This window comes from Saimiri boliviensis, chromosome 13 (assembly GCF_048565385.1).
Source record: "Saimiri boliviensis isolate mSaiBol1 chromosome 13, mSaiBol1.pri, whole genome shotgun sequence".
NCBI lineage: Eukaryota > Metazoa > Chordata > Mammalia > Primates > Cebidae > Saimiri > Saimiri boliviensis.
In genome coordinates this window covers 73,680,831-73,701,333 of record NC_133461.1, presented here as the reverse complement: position 1 = coordinate 73,701,333, position 20,503 = coordinate 73,680,831, and the positions used below count along the sequence as shown (strand labels likewise).

Below are 20,503 nucleotides of genomic sequence, written 5' to 3'. Positions count from 1 at the left end.
CAAGATGATCACTTGCCTGGGAGTTCAAGATGATCACTTGCCTAGGACTAGGAGTTCAAGACCAGCCTGGCCAACATAGTGAGAACCTGTCCCTACTTAAAAAAAAAAAAAAAATTAAACTATTTTTAAAAAAGTTTAACATGATAAATTTTATGTTATATTTTACCACAAAACCAAAAAAGAATTATAATGACTAAAAATCATCAAATAAATTATAAAAAAGAGACTTGTCTGAATTTTTTGTTTTTTTTGAGACAGAGTTTCACTCTGTCCCCAGGCTGGAGTAAAGCGGTGAGATCTTGACTCACTGCCACCTCCACATCTTGGGTCTGAGTGATCTCCTACCTTAGCTTCCCCAGTAGCAGGGACTACAGGTGCACGCCACCATGCACAGCAAATTTTTTATTTTTAGTAGAAACAGGGTTTCACCATGCTGGCCAGGATGGTCTTGATCTCTTGACCTTGTGATGTGCCCACCTCGGTTTCCCAAAGTGCTGGGATTACAGGGGTAAGCCACCGTGCCTGGCCTGATTTGTCTGAATGTTAAACTATACGTGCCTCCTCTTCCCAAAACACATCATTATTAGGTAATCATGATTACTTCACTGATTACCTCAAGGCAATGTCCAAATAACTGGGAGTATATTATGTAACTTGAAAATATGTCACTTAGGCTGAGCAAAAATCTCACCTTTCATCTCTACCTAGTGGCCCCAGTTCTGCCCATGAAACCATACAGAATCAATTTATTTATTTTTTCTTTTTTTTTGAAACAGAGTCTCACTCTTGTCACCCAGGCTGGAGTACAGTGGCACGATCTCAGCTTACTACAACCTCTGCCTCCCAGGTTCAAGCAATTCTCCTGCCTCAGCCTCCTGAGTAGCTGGTGTTATAGGTGCCCACAACCACGCACAGCTAATTTTTATATTTTTAGTAGAGACAGGGTTTCACAATCTTGGTCAGCCTGATCTCGAACTCTTGATCTCCAGTGATCCACCCACCTCAGCCTCTCAAAGTGCTGGGATTATAGGAGTAAGCCACTGTGCCCAGCCCTAATTCTTTTTTCTTCTATTGCTGCTGCACAAATTAAAATTTTAATTATTTAACAAGACAAAGCCCTCATCATAGAGACAGTTTTACTGTGCAGGAGTCCCTTCCCTTAAGCTAGACATCCCTCCTTCCTTCAAACATTTTATATGATTTGTTTCCACAGCTTTCTCTATTTTGGCAGCCTCACCTGAATGTTTTGCAATTTAAAATGCTTGTCCCAAACTGAATATAATGCAAATTTGACCTTTAGCTATTACTTTTATAAAAGTAGCTTAGAGAGGGATCCAAGATGGCCAATTAGGAGCAGCTCAGGATTGCAGCTCCCAGTGAAAGCACGGAGGGTGAGTGGACACTGCATTTCCAGATGGATTTTTTATTGCCTACAGACCAGGAGACTCCCAGGCGGAGGAGCCCCACGGGTTGCCAGCACGGCTGCTTTGGCCGGCACAGTTGTTTTGGCCGCCAACAGTGCAGTGGTTCTCCATACAAAATACACGGGTCTGGGTGCCATTTTAGCTGGCAATTGGAGCTCTGGGAAGGCAGGGTCACCCATTCACCTGATTTAAAATGGAACTGAAACAGGGAGCCAGGTCAGGAGATTCCCAGGCAAAGAAGTGCCACGAATGTCAGCGCTCCTGTTTCAGCCAGTGCAGTGGGTCACGGCATGGAAAATCACACAGATCCTGGTGCCTTTTCAACAGGCGACTGGAACACCTGGGAGACAGTCAACCGTTCTACTAAAAAAAAACAAAGGCTCTGAGGCAGGGAGCCAGGGGATCAGGCTTGGCTGGTCCCACCCCCACAAAAAAACAGCAATTGGAAACATTCTGGATTGAGAGTTTCACAGCAAGCACAGCTGAACCTGGGACAGTCCAGCTCTGTGGGGGAGGGGTGTCAACCATTACCAAGGTAGTCCACTACTACAGAGGTAGTTTGCCATAGCTGAGGCAGCCCGCCATTGCTGAGGCAGCCCGCCATTGCTGAGGCAGCCCACCATTACAGAGAGAGGTGGGCCGCCATTGCTGAGGCAGATCTAACTACACCCATATAAAAAGAACTCCAGGGAAGTTCACACGGCAGCTAGGCAGAGCCCATGCAGCTCAGCAAAGCCTCTGCAGGCAGACAGTGACAAGGCTGCCTCCTCGCTGGGCAGAGCAGCCCTGAAAATAGGCAGTAGCACAAAAGAAACTCATAAATAAAGGTCTAACTCCCAGGGAAAGAGCACCTGGGAAAAAAAGGGGGTGTGGTTTATGAGTTCTGCTGCAGCAGATTTAAACGTACCTACCCAGCAGCTCTGAATGAGCAACAGAACTCTCAGCTCAGCACTTGAGTTCCTATAAAGAACATGCCGTCTCCTCAAGCAGCTCGGTGACCCACGTATGTCCAAAGAGTCACCTCATAAAGGAGAGCTCAGTCTGACATCTGGCGGGTATCCTTCTGGGACAAAGATAGTAGAAGAAGAAACTGGTAGCAACCCTTACTGTTCTGCAGCCACTGCAGGTGATCCCCAGGCAAGCAGGGCCCGGAGTGGACCTCAGCAGTCCTACAGCAGAGGGGCCAGACTGTTAGAAGGAAAACTAAGAAACAGAAAGAAATAACTTCATTATCAACAAACTGGACATCCTCTCAGAGACCCAATCTGAAAGTCAACAACTACAAAGATGACAGGTGGATAAATCCACAAAGATGGGAAGAAACCAGCGCAAAAAGGATGAGAACAACCAAAACCAGAATGCCTCTTCTCCTACAAGGGATCACAACTCCTCACCAGCAAGGGAACAAGGCTCGATGGAGAATGAGTGTGATGAACTGACAGAATCAGGCTTCAGAAGGTGGGTAATAAGAAACTTCTGTGAGCTAAAAGAACACGTCCTAACCCAATGCAAAGAAACTAAGAACACTGAAAAAAGATGTGACAAAATGCTAACGAGAATAAACAACTTAGAGAGGAATATACGTGAATTGATGGAGCTGAAAAACACAAGAACTCTGCGAAGCATACACAAGTTTCAACAGCTGAACAGACCAAGCAGAAGAAAGGATATCAGAGGTCGAACATCAACTCAATGAAATAAAACAAGAAGGCAAGATTAGAGAAAAAAAGGTAAAAAGGAATGAACAAGGTCTCCAAGAAATATGGGACTATGTGAAAAGACCTAATCTACGTTTGATAGGTGTACCTGAATGTGATGGAGAGAATGAATCCAAGCTGGAAAATACTCTTCGGGATATTATCCAGGAAAACTTCCCCAACCTAGCAAAGCAGGCCAATATTCAAGTCCAGGAAATACAGAGAACACCACAAAGATATTCCTCAACAAGAGCAACCCCAAGGCATATAATCATCAGATTCACCAGGGTTGAAATGAAGGAGAAAATGCTAAGGGCAGCCAGAGAGAAAGGTCGGGTTACCCACAAAGGGAAGCCCATCAGGCTCACAGAAGATCTCTCAGCAGAAACCCTACAAGCTAGAAGAGAGTGGGGGCCAATATTCAACATCCTTAAAGAAAAGAACTTTCAACCCAGAATTTCACATCCAGCCAAACTAAGCTTCATAAGTGAACAAAAAATAAAATCCTTTGTGAACAAGCAAGTCCTCAGAGATTTCATCACCACCAGGCCTGCTTTATGAGAGCTCCTGAAAGAGGCCCTAAACACAGAAAGGAACAAACAGAACCAGCCACTCCAAAAACATACCAAATGGTAAAGAGCATCAACACAATAAAAAATCTGTATCAATTAATGGGCAAAACAACCAGCTAGCATCAAAATGGCAGTATAAAATTCACACATAACAATATTAATCCTAAATGTAAATGGGCAAAATGCCCCAATCAAAAAGACACAGACTGGCAAACTGGATAAAAAGCCAAAAGCCATCGGTGTGCTGTATCCAGGAAATCCACCTCACATGCAAGGATACACAAAGACTCAAAATAAAGGAATGGAGAAAGATTTACCAAGCAAATGGAAAGCAAAAAAAAAGCAGGAGTTGCAATTCTCATCTCTGATAAAATAGACTTTAAAGCAACAAAGATCAAAAGAGACAAGGAAGGACATTACATAATGGTAAAAGGATCAATGCAACAAGAAGAGCCAACGATCCTAAATACACAAGCACCCAATACAGGAGGTCCCAGATATATAAGGCAAGTTCTTAATGACTTACAAAGAGACTTAGACTCCCATACAATAACGGTGGGAGACTTTAACACCCCATTGTCAATATTAGACAGATCAATGAGACAGAAAATTAACAAGGATATCCAGGACTTGAACTCAGACCTGAACCAAGCAAACCTAATAGACGTTTACCGAACTCTCCACCTCAAGTCCACAGAATATACATTGTTCACAGCACCACATCACACCTACTCTAAAACTAACCACATAATTGGAAGTAAATCACTCCTCAGCAAATGCAAAAGAATGGAAATCATAACAAACAGCCTCTCAGACCACAGTGCAAACAAGTGAGAACTCAGAATTCAGAAACTAACTCAGAACCGCACAGCTTCATGAAAACTGAACAACTTGCTCTTGAATGTTGACTGGATAAACAATGAAATGAAGGCAGAAATAAAGATGGTCTTCGAAACCAACAAGAACAGAGACACGACATACCAGAATCTCTGGGACACATTTAAAGCAGTCTCTAGAGGAAAATATATAGCAGTAAATGCCCACATGAGAAGCAAGGAGAGATCTAAAATAAACACCCTATATCAAAATTGAAAGAGCTATAGGAGCAAGATCAAAATTAATCAAACCTAGCAGAAGATAAGAAATAACTAAGATCAGAGCAGAACTGAAGGAGACAGAGACAAAAAAAAAACCCTTAAAAAAAAATAAATCCAGGAGTTGGTTTTCCAAAAAGATCAACAAAATATATGGACCACTAGCCAGATTAATAAAAAAGAAAAGAGAGAAGAATCAAATAGATGCCATAAAAAAACGATAAAGAGGATATCACCACAGATTCCACAGAAATACAAACCATCATCAGAAAGTATTACAAACAACTCTATGCACATAAACTAGTAAACCTGGAAGAAATGGATAAATTCCTGGACACTTGCATCCTCCCAAGCCTAAACCAGGAAGAAGCCGAAACCTTGAACAGACCCATAACAAGGTCTGAAGTTGAGGCAGCAATTAAGAGCCTACCACCCAAAAAAAGCCCAGGTCCAGATGGGTTCACAGCCAGATTCTACCAGACATACAAAGAGGAGCTGCTACCATTCCTTCTGAAACTATTCCAAACAATCCAGAAAGAGGGAATCCTTCCAAAATCACTTTAAGAGACCAACATCATCCTGATACCAAAACCCGGCAGAGACTCAGCAAGAAAAGAAAACTTCAGGCCAATATCCATGATGAACATAGATGCAAAAATCTTCAATAAAATAATGGCAAGCCAATTGCAACAGCACATCAAAAAGCTTATCCACCATGTTCAAGTAGGATTCATCCCAGGGATGCAAGGCTGGTTCAACATACGCAAGTCTATAAACATAATTCACCACATAAACAAAACCAAAGACGAAAACCACATGATTATCTCAATTGATGTAGAGAAGGCCTTTGACAAAATTCAACAGCCCTTTATGCTAAAAACCCTCAATAAACTAGTTATTGATGGAATGTATCTCAAAATAATAAAAGCTATTTACCACAAACCAACAGCCAATACCATACTGAAAGGGCAAAAACTGGAAGCACTCCCCTTGAAATCTGGCACTAAACAAGGATGCCCTCTCTCACCATTCCTATTCAACATAGTACTGGAAGTTCTAGCCAGAGCAATCAGGCAAGAAAAAGAAATAAAGGGTATTCAAATAGGAAAGGAGGAAGTCCAATTGTCTCTATATGCTGATGACATGATTGTATATCTACAAGACCCCATCGTCTCAGCCCAAAATCTCCTGAAGCTGATAAGCGACTTCAGCGAAGTCTCAGAATACAAAATCAATGTGCAAAAATCACAAGCATTCCTATACACCAATAACAGACTTAAAGAGAGACAAATCAAGAATGAACAGCCATTCACAATTGGTACAAAGAGAATAAAATACCTAGGAATACGCAAAGGACCTCTTCAACAACTACAAACCACTCCTCAACGAAATAAGAGAGGACACAAACAGATGGAGAAACATTCCATGTTCATGGTTAGAAAGAATCAATAACATGAAAATGGCCATACTGCCCAAAGTAATTTACAGATTCAACACTATCCCCATCAAGCTACCAATGACCTTCTTCACAGAACTGGAAAAAAACACCTTAAACTTCATTTGGAACAAAAAGAGAGCCCGCATAGCCAAGTCAATTCTAAGCAAAAAGAACAAAGTGGGAGGCATCACACTACCTGACTTCAAACTATACTACAAGGCTACAGTAATCAAAACAGCATGGTACTGGTAACAAAACAGAGATATAGACTAATGGAAAGAACAGAGGCCTTGGAGGCAACACAACATATCTACAACCATCCAATCTTTGACAAACCTGACAAAAACAAGCAATGGGAAAAGGAGTCCCTGTTTAATAAATGGTGTTGGGAAAACTGGCTAGCCATGTGCAGAAAGCAGATACTGGACCCCTTCCTGACACCTTACAAACATATGACGCCAACAAACATATGAAAAAATGCTCATCATCACTGGTCATTAGAGAAATGCAAATCAAAACTACATTGAGATACCACCTCATGCCAGTTAAAATGGTGATCATTAAAAAATCTGGAGACAACAGATGCTGGAGAGGATGTGGAGAAACAGGAACACTTTTACACTGCTGGTGGGAATATAAATTAGTTCAACCATTGTGGAAGACAGTGTGGCGATTCCTCAAGGACCTAGAAATAGAAATTCCATTTGACCCAGCAATCCTATTACTGGATATATATCCAAAGGATTATAAATCATTCTACTATAAGGACACATGCACATGGATGTTCATTGCAGCACTGTTTACAATAGCAAAGACCTGGAACCAACCCAAATGCCCATCGATGATAGATTGGACAAGGAAAATGTGGCACATATACACCATGGAATATTATGCAGCCATCAAAAACTATGAGTTCCTTTCCTTTGTAGAGACATGGATGAACTTGGAAACCATCATTCTCAGCAAACTGACACAAGAACAGAAAATCCAACACTGCATGTTCTCAGTCATAGGCGGGTGTTGAACAATGAGAACACATGGGCACAGGGAGGGGAGCATCACACACTGGGGTCTGTCGGGAGGAAATAGGGGAGGGACAGTGGGGGGTGTGGAGTTGGGGAGAGATAAAATGGGGAGAAATGCCAGATATAGGTCATGGGGAGGAAGGCAGCAAATCACACTGTCATGTGTGTACCTATGCAACAATCTTGCATGTTCTTCACATGTACCCCAAAACCTAAAATGCAATAATAAAATAAAAGTAGCCTATACAATTTTCAGCATCTACAATATATAATTGCCTTAATAAATGAATTGTTGTTGTTGTTTTTTGAGATGGCATTTTTTTGGTTGCCCAGACTGGAGTGCAGTGGTATGATCTCAGCTCTATGCAACCTCTGCCTCTTGGATTCAAGCGATTCTCCTGCCTTAGCCTCCCGGGTACCTGGGATTACAGACACCTGCCACCACACCTGGCTAATTTTTGTATTTTTAGTAGAGATGGGAGTTTCACCATGTTGGCCAGGGTGGTCTGGAACTCCTGACCTCAGGTGATCCACCCGCCTCAGCCTCCCAAAGTGCTAGAATTACAGGTTTGAGCCATTGCGCCTGGCATAAATGGAAACTTTTAAGTTTGGGCTTCACATTATTCCAGTCTGGAGACAGGGAGAAAAAACTTTTATTATACAAGTAATAAATATTCATGGTAGAGAAATCAAAAATAATAGAAAAATATTTCAAATAAAATCAATCTTATAAACTTTTTTTTTTTTTTTTTTTTTTTTGGAGACAGAATCTCACCTTCCACCTCTGCGTTCCAGCAGTTTCCAGCAGTTCTCCTGCCTCAAAAACTCAGCCTCCTGAGTAGCTGGGACTACAAGCGCACACTGCCACACCTGACTAGTTTTTTTTTTTTGTTTTTTTTTTGCTATTTTAGTAGAGACGGGGTTTCACCATGTTGCCTAGGTTGGTTTCAAACTCCTGAGCTTAGGCAATCTGCCCTCCTTCATCTCCCAAAGTGCTGGGATTAAACATAATAAGTTACCTAACGTTTGTGATCTTTTTCCTTTTTTTTTTTTTTTTTTTTTAAGGAGTTTTAGTCTTGTCACCCAGGCAGAGTGCAACGGCACCATCTCTGCTCACTGCAACCTCCGCCTCCTGGGTTCAAGCAGTTCTCCAGCCTTAGCCTCCTGAGTAGCTGGGACTACAGATGTGTACCACCACACCAGCCTAATTTTCATATTTTTAGTAGAGACAGGGTTTCACCATGCTGGTCAGGTTGGTCTTGAACTCCTGATCTCAGGTGATCTGTCCGCCCCAGCCTCCCAGAGTGCTGGGATTACAGTCCAGAGCTACCGTGCTCTGCCTTTTTAAAAAAATTCACCTGTGTAACTGAAACTTTGCATTGTTTGAGTAACATCTTTCCATCCCCTGACAGCTACCATTCCACTCTCTGCTTCTGTGAATTCAAGTGTTTCAGATTTTACAGGTAAGTGGGATTGTGCAGTATTTGTCTTTCCATGCCTTATGTAACATCATGTCATCCAGGTTCATCCACTGTTGCTGAAAATGGCAGAATTTCCTTCCTTCTTAAGGCTGAAGAGTGTGCCACTGTGTATACAGAGAGATCTATATACTCACATATTTTCTTCATCCACTGGTGAATACCTAAATTGATTACATATTTCAGCTACTGTAAATAATGCTGCATGAACATGGGAGCACAGATATCTTTTCGACACACTGATGTCATTTCCTTTTGATATATACTACCCCGAAGTGTGATTGGTGGATCATATGGTAGTTCCATTTTAACTTTTTGAGGAAACTTCATACTGTTTTCCACAGCAGCTGTGCCATTTTATGCCCGCCAAAAAGTGCACCACAGTTCCCTTTGCTCCACAGCCTCGCCAATGCTTCTTTCATCTTTATTTTTTTCAGCTTTTTGAGAATAGCCATCCTAAAAGATATCAGGTTTTTTCTCATTGTGTATTTTTTGTTTGTTTGTTTGTTGAGATGGAGTTTCCCTCTTGTTCCCCAGGCTGGAGTGTAATGGCATGATCTCTGCCTCCTGGGTTCAAGCAATCCTCCTGCCTCAGCCTTCCAAGTAGCTGGGATTACAGGCGCCCACCACCATACCCAGCTAATTTTTTGTATTTTTAGTAGAGATGGGGTTTCACCATGTTGGCCAGGCTGGTCTTCAACTCCTGACCTCAGGCGATCCACCCACCTCAGCCTCCCAAAGTGCTGGGATTACAAGCGTCAGCCACCGCACCTGGCCCCTTTCCGTATTCTTATTTTTTGTTCTGTTTTGTTTTTTTCTGAGACAAGGTCTTGTTTTGTCACCCAGGCTAAAGTGCAGTAGCGTGATCATAAGTCACTGCAGCCTTGACTTCCCAGGCTCAAGTAATCCTGCCATCTCAGCCTCCAAGTAGCTGAGGCTACAGGGTACACCACCACGCCTGGCTAATTTTAAAGTTTTTTGTAGGTTGGATGTGGTGGCTCATGCCTGTAATCCCAGCACTTTGGGAGGCCAAAGTGGGCGGATTACCTGAGGCCAGGAGTTCGAGACTAGCCTGTCTAACAGGTGAAATCCCATCTCTACTAAAATACAAAAATTAGCTGGGTATGGTGGCTGGCGCCTGTAATCTCAACTACTTGGGAGACTGAGGCATGGGAATCACTTCAACCTGGAAGGCAAGGTTGCAGTGAGCTGACATGGTGCTACTGCACTCCAGTCCGGGCGACAGAGCGAGACCATCTAAAAAAATTTTTTTTTTGTAGAAATAGCGTCTCACTACGTTGTCCAGGCTGGTCTTGAACTCCTGGGTTCAAGTGATCCTCCCAAAGTGCTGGGATTACAGGCATGAGCCACTGTACCTCTCCAAAGATGTTAATTTTGATGAAGTCTGGTTTGTCTACTTTTTCTTTTGTTGTTCATGCTTTTGTTATCATATCCAAGATCCTTTGCTAAATCCAGTCACAACGATTTACCCCTATGTTTAGCTCTGATATTTAGATTGTTGAATTAATCTGGTGTGGTGTGGTCCAATTTTAATCTTTTGAATGTGACTACCCAATTGTCTTAGCACTATTTTTTGAAACCTTCCCCACTGAGTGGTCCTGGCACCCTTGTCAAAAGTCAGTTGACCATAGATATATGGCTTGACTATTTCTGAATCTTACTTCTGTTATACCAATGTTAGCTATCCCTCCCAACTGACAACTGGTGGCTCACACCTGTAATCCTAGACTTTTGGAAGACTGAGCCAGGTGGATCGCCTGAGCCCAGGAGTTAAGAGATGAGCCTGGGGAAAATGGCAAAAACTTATCTTACCAAAATAATAATAATTATACAAAAAAATTAGCTGGACATGCTGATGTATGCCTGTAGTCCTAGCTACTCAGGAGGCTGAGGTGGGAGAAGCACCAGAACATGGGAAGCCCAGGCTGCAGCTAGCTGTGCTAGCCACTGCACTCCAGCCTAGGCTACAGAGTGAAACCTGATCTCAAAAAAAAAAAAAAAAAAAGAAAGAAAGAAAGAAAAGAAAGAAAAGGCCCAAGGACAGAGCCCTGTAGCAACGTATGATATCCTTCTTTTTGGTTTATATTAAAACATTAGTCAGGAATCCTAAGAACAATCTACTTGGTGGAGTTCACTTAACACTGCTATAATCTAGTCATTATTCCCCCATGATATCCATAGTGTATTGCCAGTATCACTCTGGATTATCACTCCATAAAACACCCTACTGAAACTAAGACAATGTTACCCTAATAAGAGACTATTAATACAGAGGTAAAAAAGTAAATTAATCAACACTTTGTCTAAGTGTTCTCATTTTGTTTAATAAGTCTTTCCATAATTTATACAGGAAATACAATGATTTGTAATTTTTAGAATTAATCTTTTTTCTATTTTATAATTTTAAAAATTTGTTTTCTATAATATATACAAAATTTAATTTATCTTCAGGTATTAACTCTTATTTTTTTTTTTTTTTTTTGAGATGGAGTTCACTCTTGTTGTCCAGGCTAGAGTGCAATGGTGAGATCGGCTCACCACAACCTCCGCCTCCTGAGTTCAAGCAATTCTCCTGCCTCAGCCTCCCAAGTAGCTGGGATTACAGGTGCTCACCACCACACCTGGCTAACGTTTTGTATTTTTAGTAGAGACAGAAAATATACATGTTAGCATTCAAAGCCCAGTGGAAAATAAAACACCTTAGTAAACATCTACAATCACTGAGATCTGTTACTTGATTTTCGTATTAAGTATTACACATCATTAGGGGTCAAAAAGTCAGCAGCCCTTGCAAATGTACTCAACTCTTTTGTCCTTTAGTCTCACCTGAAAAGTGCATATACCAGCGTAGCAATCAAAGCGAAACTAACCACAACTGCCACAAGTACTTGGTCGCTTACTCCTTCTATAACTGAATCATCATCCAGTTTCAAACTTTGAACTTCACCTTGATATTTGGCCATTCCAGGTCTAAAATAAGAAGAAACATGACAAGAGTTACAAATATACAGTGAAAATGAACTATACTAATCAAAGAAATGTAAACATAACTGACTTCTAATATATTTAGTTTTTGTTAGCTCTTACTGAAGGTAGGCTGCAATTAAGTACAACTGCAGTGGGGATTCCCCAGTACTTAGTTCTTAAACATTTGCCAGACACATTATTTGGGGAGTACAAAATACAATTTTTTTTTTTGAGACAGTTTTACTTTTGTTGCCCAGGAGGAATGATCTTGGCTCACTGCAACCTCTGCCTCCTGGGTTCAAACTATTCTGCCTCAGCCTCCCGAGTAGCTGGAATTACAGGCATGTGCCACCACACTTGGCTAATTTTGTATTTTTAGTAGAGACGGGGTTTCTCCATGTTGGTCAGGCTGGTCTCGAACTCCCTACTTCAGGTGATTTGCTCTCCAAAGTGTTGGGATTACATATGTGAGCCACCGCGCCCGACCTTATTTATGTATTTTTAAAAAATATCTTTTCTTCTTCAAGCTTAATCCCTTTAAGAAACAATCCATTCTTAGGCCAGGCGCAGTGGCTCATGCCTGTAATCGCCACACTTTGGGAGGCTGAGGCGGGTGGATCACCTGAGGTTGGGAGTTTGAGACCAACCTGGCCAACATGGTGAAAGCCTGTCTCTACTAAAAAATACAAAAATTAGCCAGGTTACGTGTGCCTGTAATCTCAGCTACTTTGGAGGCTGAGGCAGGAGAACTGCTAAAACCTGGGAGGGAGAGGTTGCATTGAGGCCCAGATAGCGCCACTGCACTCCAGCCTGGGAGACAGAGCAAGACCCTGTCTCCAAAAAAAGAAAAGAAAAGAAAAAAGCCATTCTTGTCCAATTGCTCTTTTCTTAGTCCTAAATACCAAATAAATTCTCTAAGTAGATCAGGTCCCTCTTCCCTCTCACAGCATGTGTATGTCTTATGGCATTTGCCATGTATTGATAGAAAAGGAAATACATTGTAGTCTTCTGTAAATATTCTCATATTCTCTAGCATATGCCCTGCACACAATAGGTTCTAATAGATATTTGTTTAAACAAAAATGACTTACCATACTTACAGTGTTAGTAATTTGAGAAGTAAAAGACATTTAGTCTACAGAACATTTATAGCTATACTAAGACTATTTGAAATAATGAGAATTCTGGTGCTTGAAAAACTTTGCCTCACCTGAAACTAAGCTCAGCTTATGGTTCAGAATTCTTTAAACTGCTTGGAATATAGAATCACTCTGATGCTGCATTTCCTTAAGAAAAGGGAGGATAAGAAACTTTCCTTCCCACACTCTAATCAAGAAAAAAATTGTAGTACCCAATTCTATACCTATGAGGGGAGATAGCCCAACCACACTGGAGTCCAAATATCAAAGGTAATACAAATTTTTTTTTTTTTCAGAGAAAACAGGAAGTATCAAAGTCTTATAAGACTAAAGAGAAATTAAGGAAATATTCAATTAAATATATGTAATTAAAATAAACTTCTGCCTTTATGAAACTTATTTAGCTAAGAAAAGTTTTATCAATATCATCACTAATCAGGTACTTTAAGTATAGAAGTCTTAACACCTTTGAAAATAATCTGAACTGGCAGCTAGTAAGAAAATTATCACATGGGGGCCGGGCGCGGTGGCTCACGCCTATAATCCCAGCACTTTGGGAGGCCGAAGGCAGGTGGATCACGAGGTCAAGAGATCGAGACCATCTTGGTCAGCAAGGTGAAACCCCGTCTCTACTAAAAATACAAAAATTAGCCGGGCATGGTGGTGCACGCCTGTAGTCCCAGCTACTCGGGAGGCTGAGGCAGGAGAATTGCTTGAACCCAGGAGGCGGAGGTTGCGGTGAGCTGAGATTGTGCCATTGCACTCCAGCCTGGGTAACAACAGCGAAACTCCATCTCAAAAAAAAAAAAAAAAAAAAAAAGAAAAGAAAAGAAAATTATCACATGGAAGAAACCTACGCAAACAGATCAAAGCCAGCTTTCATCAGCTTTACAGGAAGTAATTGCCTGATATATCAGGAACTTTTAATGACTGGTTTCAAATAGCCATCATAAAGGTACACATCAGGAAACTCACAGAAAGAGGTCTAATTCAAGTATTTTCATTCAAAAGAACAGTTAAATGAGCTGCAAACTGAACTGAAGAAGGAGCCTCAAATAAGCTAGGGGTGGGCCATGGAGGCAATTTAGATTTTTATTTTATCAGGTTTCCTCTTTTAAAAGTAGAGATGCTATAGCTGTGTCAAAAGTCCTAAGGGCAGTGAGAACTACTTGCATCTGCTCAAAGATCCCTGTGTCAAGATTTCCAACCTCTAATTACCTCACAGAGCTGTGAAGGTTAAAATAAATTAACAGAGGTGAAAATCCTTTGTAAGTTAAGTCTACCAACAAATGCACTGTAATTATTCCTACTCACATTTTCCCCTATGCTATACATTTAGGCAGTTTATTGTTTTGTACTTTAAGAAAATGCATTACATTTGTTTCTATGTCCTTCAAGGTGCAATCAATGGTAATGTGAATAAATTCTACTGTACAACATATATATGTTTTATATATATTTGACTACTATGCAATTATACTCTTAAGACACTGCTTCATGTACCCTTCCAAGAGCTCAGAGGTCCAGGATATTTAAGTATTGTATGGTCATATAATTTTATTTGCATCATTTGACAGCAGAAATTCCCAATGGTGTTGAGAGGAAAAGAGAAGGGCATCACATTTTCTTGTCACATGGAAATCCCAACAAAAGCCAAGGCTGTCAAATGGAGATCTACTAATACCATTTGACCTGCTTGTTGGGGGCTTCAATAGTACAACTTCTGCTATAGTTTCTCTTAAAATTGGAGTAAAAAAGCAACTGGAGGTACCAGTGGCTCAAAAATGAGGTTTTATACCACCACTTCAGTTTGGAAAGAGGCTGGTCTGATTAAAACCTACAGAAGATAAACAGGAAACACAATTTCCTACTTGAGGAGATGACATAATATCTTAGTCCTGAAAATGAATTCCAAAATCGAGGACTTCTGTTCTCCAACTTTGGTTTTTCAGGGTCAGTGATTATCTAGAACTAAACAGTGCTGCCGATTCTGTCCAACCACACAGGCTCTAAACCGAAGCCCATGCAGTTGCTGCTTGGACATTAAGAGCCCTGAATTTTAGTTCCAAATCTGTTACAACGACTGTGTAAAAGTAAATAAAATTTAAAGGCCGTTAGAACCTCCAGAACACCTTAAGCCTTGAGAGAGATGCGACTATGATCTGGGTCACATAACATGTTTACAATTCTGTTTCTTAGATTTTAGCTTAACTCTTCCTCATTGTTCTTGTTCTACGAACAACTAAAAAAAGACTGAGAGTCCTTTTTTATTTTATTTATTTATTTTTTAATTCAGTCTCCACAGAGACTGTCAAAAGTTGCCAATGCTGACTATATTGCAAGTTGTCACGGCGGGGTATTGGGAAAAGTTTTCAATTAGCAATAATCGCGCCTTGGATAAACCTCATTGGCTACGATACAGCCACTACACAAAGCTAGAGTCTTTTTTTAAAGAGACCAGACCTCCTCCTTCCAATCGCTGATCTTTATTACAGATTAACTGCCTCCTTTATTGTCCTGTACCTAACTCAGATGAGATGGTGCTCCAAACAGGGATCTTGAGACAGTTATATTCTTTCTCGCCTAAAAATACACCTTGACTAATTAGATCATTATAACCGTACATTAAGCCTTACATTAAGATATTAAAATTCCGTTAAATGTCCCTAAATTTTGTCCATATAAGCAATCCCAAATGTCTTAACAATAATGACTTCCGTGCTTTGAAATTAGTCCTTTCTCAGGTGGCCAGTCCTCAACCTTTATTCTTAAAACTCTCTTTAAACTCGATTTTGACCTTTTAAATTATTTTAGGTTAACAACTGTGACTTGATTTCTTCAGTTCCTTCTACTGCTAAATTTCTCTGACTCAGAGTTTCGGAATAAAAAAGGCCAGATCAAAGCTGAACATTAGAGTGGTTATCAGTGAGGAGCTGGACTGGCAGAGTGAGACTGTCACCCTCCCTAGGACACAGTTTTACAGTTTCAAGTCTTTCAAGTACATATTACTTTAACAAGAAAAATAAAGCCAATACTCGCTTCCTTTCTTGAGATGCAAATTGGGCTTCAATGCCCACTCAATGCCCATTCTCATCTACCATCTTGTCACTCTATGGAGGCACCCACAGACCTAACTGGCATGACTGGCATGTCAACTGCTAAACGCTCTCACTACATCATGAACTTCCTTTTTGAAAAACAGATATTACTCAAATTAATGTTTATAAATTAATTTTTTAAATTTATTTTTTTGAGACAGGGTCTCATTGTCACCCAGGCTGGAGTGCAGTGGTGTAATCTCCACTCACTGCAGCCTCTACCTCCCAGGCTCAGTCAACCCTCCTGCTGTGACTACAGGCATGTGCCACTATGCTCAACTAATTTTTTAAATTTTTTTGTAGAGATGGGGTTTACCCATCTTGCTCAAGCTGGTCTCAAACTCCTGGGGTCAAGGATTTTGCCCACCTAGGCCTCCCAAAGTCCTAGGATTACAGGCATGAGGTACCATGCTCAGCCAAAAGTTAATGTTTATAGGTGCCAAATATTTACAAAATCCGTAAGTGACTATAGTTGTTTTAAAATATGCAGATACTGTGCTTAATTGCTTAATCTTCAAAATTTATTATTATTATTAATCATACAGTGTTAAGCATGTGGTTCCAAGTATATAAAGTAACACCTTACTGGATTTATTTTTCTTTTTTTTTTTTTTTTTTTTGAGACGGAGTTTCACTCTTGTTGCCCAGGCTGGAATGCAATGGTGCGATCTCGGCTCACCGTAACCTCCGCCTCCTGGGTTCAGGCAACTCTCCTGCCTCAGCCTCCTGAGTAGCTGGGATTACAGGCAGGCGCCACCATGCCCAGCTAATTTTTTGTATTTTTAGTAGAGATGGGGTTTCACCGTGTTGACCAGGATGGTCTCGATCTTCTGACCTCGTGATCCACCTGCCTCAGCCTCCCAAAGTGCTGGGATTACAGGCTTGAGCCACCGCGCCCGGCTGGATTTATTTTTCATTCCATTTTTTCAAGTTGTTTGAACGTTCCGTTGTAGGGTTTTTTTAAACCCTAGATTTGGGCCAGTTCTGTGGCTCACGCCTGTAATCACAGCATTTTGGAAGGCTGAAGTAAGTAGATCACTTGTGGCCAAGAATTTGAGATCAGCCTGGCCAACATGGTGAAACCCCATCGTTACTAAAAATATAAAAATTAGCCAGACGTGGTGGCACATGCCTGTGATTCCCAGCTACTCGGGAGACTGAGGCACAAGAATTGCTTGAACCCAGGAGGCAGAGGTTGCAGTGATTGCACCACTGCATTCTAGCCTGGGCAACAGAGCAAGACCCTGCATCAAAATACTGCCCAGATTTGATCATTACACAATGTACACATTTCTATCAATATATCACAGGTACCCCATAAATATACATAACAATTATACATCCATAAAAATTAAAAATACATTTTTAAAAAATGAACTCCTTTCAGTCAGGAATCATATCTTATTCCTGTCATGAGTTCGCAGGGTCTGATATGTTGTAGTGGCCACTAAATGTTGTTTACATGAAACCCAGAAACAAGGTTATTAAATGTATAGAATATGGTATGTAATCTATTTCATGGTATCCTGTAAAATATGAAAACCAGGTGCGGTGGCTCACGCCTGTAATCCCAGCACTTTGGGAGGCTGAGGCAGGTGGATGACTTGAGATCAAGAGTTCGAGACCAGCCTGGCTAACATAGTGAAACCCTGTCTCTACTATAAATACAAAATTAGCTGGGTGTGGTGTTGGACGCCTGTAATTCCAACTACTCAGGAGGCTGAGGCGAGAGAATCGCATGAACCTAGGAGGCGGAGATTGCATTGAGCTGAGATCAGCCCACTGCACTCCAGCCTGGGCGAGGCTCCATCTCATAAAACAAAACAAAACAAAAAATGAAAAGAAGAGTTACTAATACTCGGTTTTGAACTGTTTAAGATTCACAAAAATTGAACCCCATCCATCGTGGAAACTGTGCAGTGTAACTGATAGAAGTTTGCAGAGGAACTGGCTTTGCTATTGTTCAGCTAGCTACATCTTATTGAGTAGCTTAAGACAGCAAAGCAGCACAAGCTCCAGAGTTAGAAAGCCCTGGACTTATGTAGAGTCTCAGTCTCAGCTTCCTAATATGTAAAAGACATTAGGTTGAACCATAAAAAAGAGACACTCTTTTTTGGGGTGGGGGGTGGGGTGGGAAGTGCAGAACTATGATAAAACCTAGCGATGCCCGCCCCAGAGCTGGTCTACATAGCATCTCAAACTCTCTTTAATCACAGCTCTCAGTGTGTGTATCCTGGGAAGACAGGATGCAATCTGGAGCACTGTCACACAACACATGCCCTCTTCAATCCGATTAGCAGCTGTGGGTAAGAACTAGCCTCCAACTAACTGGAGTAAGGAGACAGCTAAGACAAATTCAACTCACCTCTCTTCAGGCATTTCCAAAGCTTTTGGGGAAGAAAAAAAATAAACCACAGAGAAAATAAGGGAAAATAGAAAATTCCAGGACTTCCTGGAACAAAGGAGAGAATCTCAGTGTCTTTTTACCTCAAGGCTCATGTAGAAACTTGACGGCCATATGGCTTCTGGAATGACTCACATCCAAGAAGCTTTTACTAATTTCTTTCATCAAAGGTAATGAATTACAAAATGAAACCTCCAGAACACTGCAACATCATGCACAAAAGCACTGGATAAGCAGACAACCTTGAAAAAGGAGGCTTTCGGTCCATTGTGTCTAAGCCTTGAAAACCGGGGCCGCTGAAGGAAGGGTGCTGAGGATGGCAAGCCACAGTCACTCCAGCAGGGCCACCATCTAAAGACAAGCTGCATGCGAGTCAGGCTTAAGTCAATGTGACGTATACTCACTGACTTCATTCATTTGCCTACAAGATTATAGGTCACTTAAAAGTGCTAGAGATTCGATAGAAACAACCTGGTAAGGTATGTAGGAAATCTGGTTTGACAAATATCCACAGTCACCAACACAGAAACCAAACACAGGCGAGACACATATGTGTATTTTCTAAAGGTTTCTCTGTCCTTGGTGTAGGGAAGAATGTTTGAAAAAAAGACCACTGAGAAGACTTCAGGTAAGTTTTTTTTTTTTTTTACACTTACAAAATGCTAAATCATCAGATGTCAACTGTTCAGTGGTACTCTGTAAAGCATCCTTAAAAACTCAATGCTGGTTCAGGCTCGGTGGCGCACACTTGTGATCCCAGAACTTTTGGGAGGCCAAGGCGGGCAGATCACTTGAGCCCAGGAGTTTTGAGACCAGCCTGGACAACATAGTGAGACCCCCTCTCTACAAAAAAATAAGGAAATCGGCCGGGTATTGTGGCCTGTGCCTGTGGTCCCACCTACTTGGGAGGCTGAGGCAGGAGGATCGCCTGAGCCCAGGAGGCAGAGGTTGCAGTGAGCCGAGATTGCGCCACTGCACTCCAAAATGAGACCCTTTCTCAAAGACAAACAAACAAACAAAACCCCAACTCAATGCTGTCTTGAGTGCTAAATGAGAAAACTTACTCTCAATGGAAAAAAAAAAAGGAGAAGCAAAACGAAAATGAGTCCTGGAAAGTTAACTTTGTTGCACTCCAAATAAAAATTTTGGCATTGGCTAGTAGTTATGCATACTCTAAGCATGACAATTCTCTAACAACTCCAAAGAGTGTGTCCTGGAAATTCCAGCAAATTTGCACTAGGTTCCAGGTACACAAGAATGCTTACAGCAATGTTCTGAGTAGCCTCAGTCTGGAACAAAACGCATACCCAGTCTGGATACACTGTTTTATTCACACAGTGGACTACTAGGCAGCAATGAAAATTACTTACAGATATACAGTACACCAATTTAATACTGATTGAAAACCACAAACACCACACTATGATCCACTCGCAAAAGTTCAAAAACAGGCAAAGGAAAACGAGCTCGCATGCACACAGAAATGGTAAAGCTGTAAGGAAGTGATGATCACACTAGTCAGGCTAGGAGAGAATCAGGCTCCGAGAAAGGAGCGCAGGGCATGGGCAAGAAACTCCTGGGGTGCCAGTAATGCCCTTTTCATTTTTATCTGCATGTTTTATTAATTCTTCTTTAAACGTGTATGTCGTATGCACTTTTCTGCGTATGCTATCTCTGTTAAAAATGTATCGGCAACCCTGCGGAGAGATTCGTGCCTCAAAAGAGGTGGGAGCTCGAGAACGATTTGCCTCGCCATTAAGCGAAGGCAACTCCGAACGCTGGGAGACGCAGGCCCAGGGTCGGCCAGGGTCCTTACGGATTGGCGAACGGGCGGACACCCTTCCTGCATTCAGGAGAGTTCTCAGGGTCGCGTTCCGAGCGACCCCAGAAGGAGCGGCGGTGTTTTCGCCGCTGGCTAAGCCCACCTAGAGCCGCCGAGCCGCCCTCCGCGTCGGACCCTCCACCGTCGCCGGCGACTCCCGACAGCCGCAGGGCGATTCTGGGGCTTCCAAAGGAGGGCGGGGCCGCGAGGGAGGAGGCGGCGACTCCCGCCGCCCCGCAAAGCCTCGGCCGCCCTACCGACCCCAGGAAGGCCGGGCCCCGCCATCCGCGGCTCCGCGGGCCCGGGTGGGGTGGGCGTGGTCGC

The 20,503-nt window shown here is 41.9% G+C and overlaps 1 protein-coding gene and 1 non-coding gene across 4 annotated transcripts in view; both read right to left on the bottom strand.

Moving 5' to 3' along the window:
• The window catches only part of RNF170 (ring finger protein 170), a 52,030-nt gene that overhangs the window by 31,338 nt on the left and 189 nt on the right, over positions 1-20,503 (bottom strand). The window contains exons 1-2 of one of the 3 annotated variants that reach the window (XM_010330231.3): positions 20,283-20,492; positions 11,576-11,719 (exon numbers count right to left, since the gene is read on the bottom strand). In XM_010330231.3, the coding sequence (XP_010328533.2) occupies positions 11,576-11,719; positions 20,283-20,464 (326 nt within the window). In that variant the 5' untranslated portion in view covers positions 20,465-20,492. Of the gene's footprint in view, positions 1-11,575; positions 11,720-20,282; positions 20,493-20,503 lie in introns of those variants that run through there. The other 2 variants (XM_039463328.2, XM_039463329.2) reach the window with 2 other exon arrangements.
• LOC120361572 (U4 spliceosomal RNA) lies at positions 15,152-15,292 on the bottom strand. Its single transcript, XR_005577748.1, has one exon. It is a non-coding gene; the product is annotated as a U4 spliceosomal RNA (small nuclear RNA).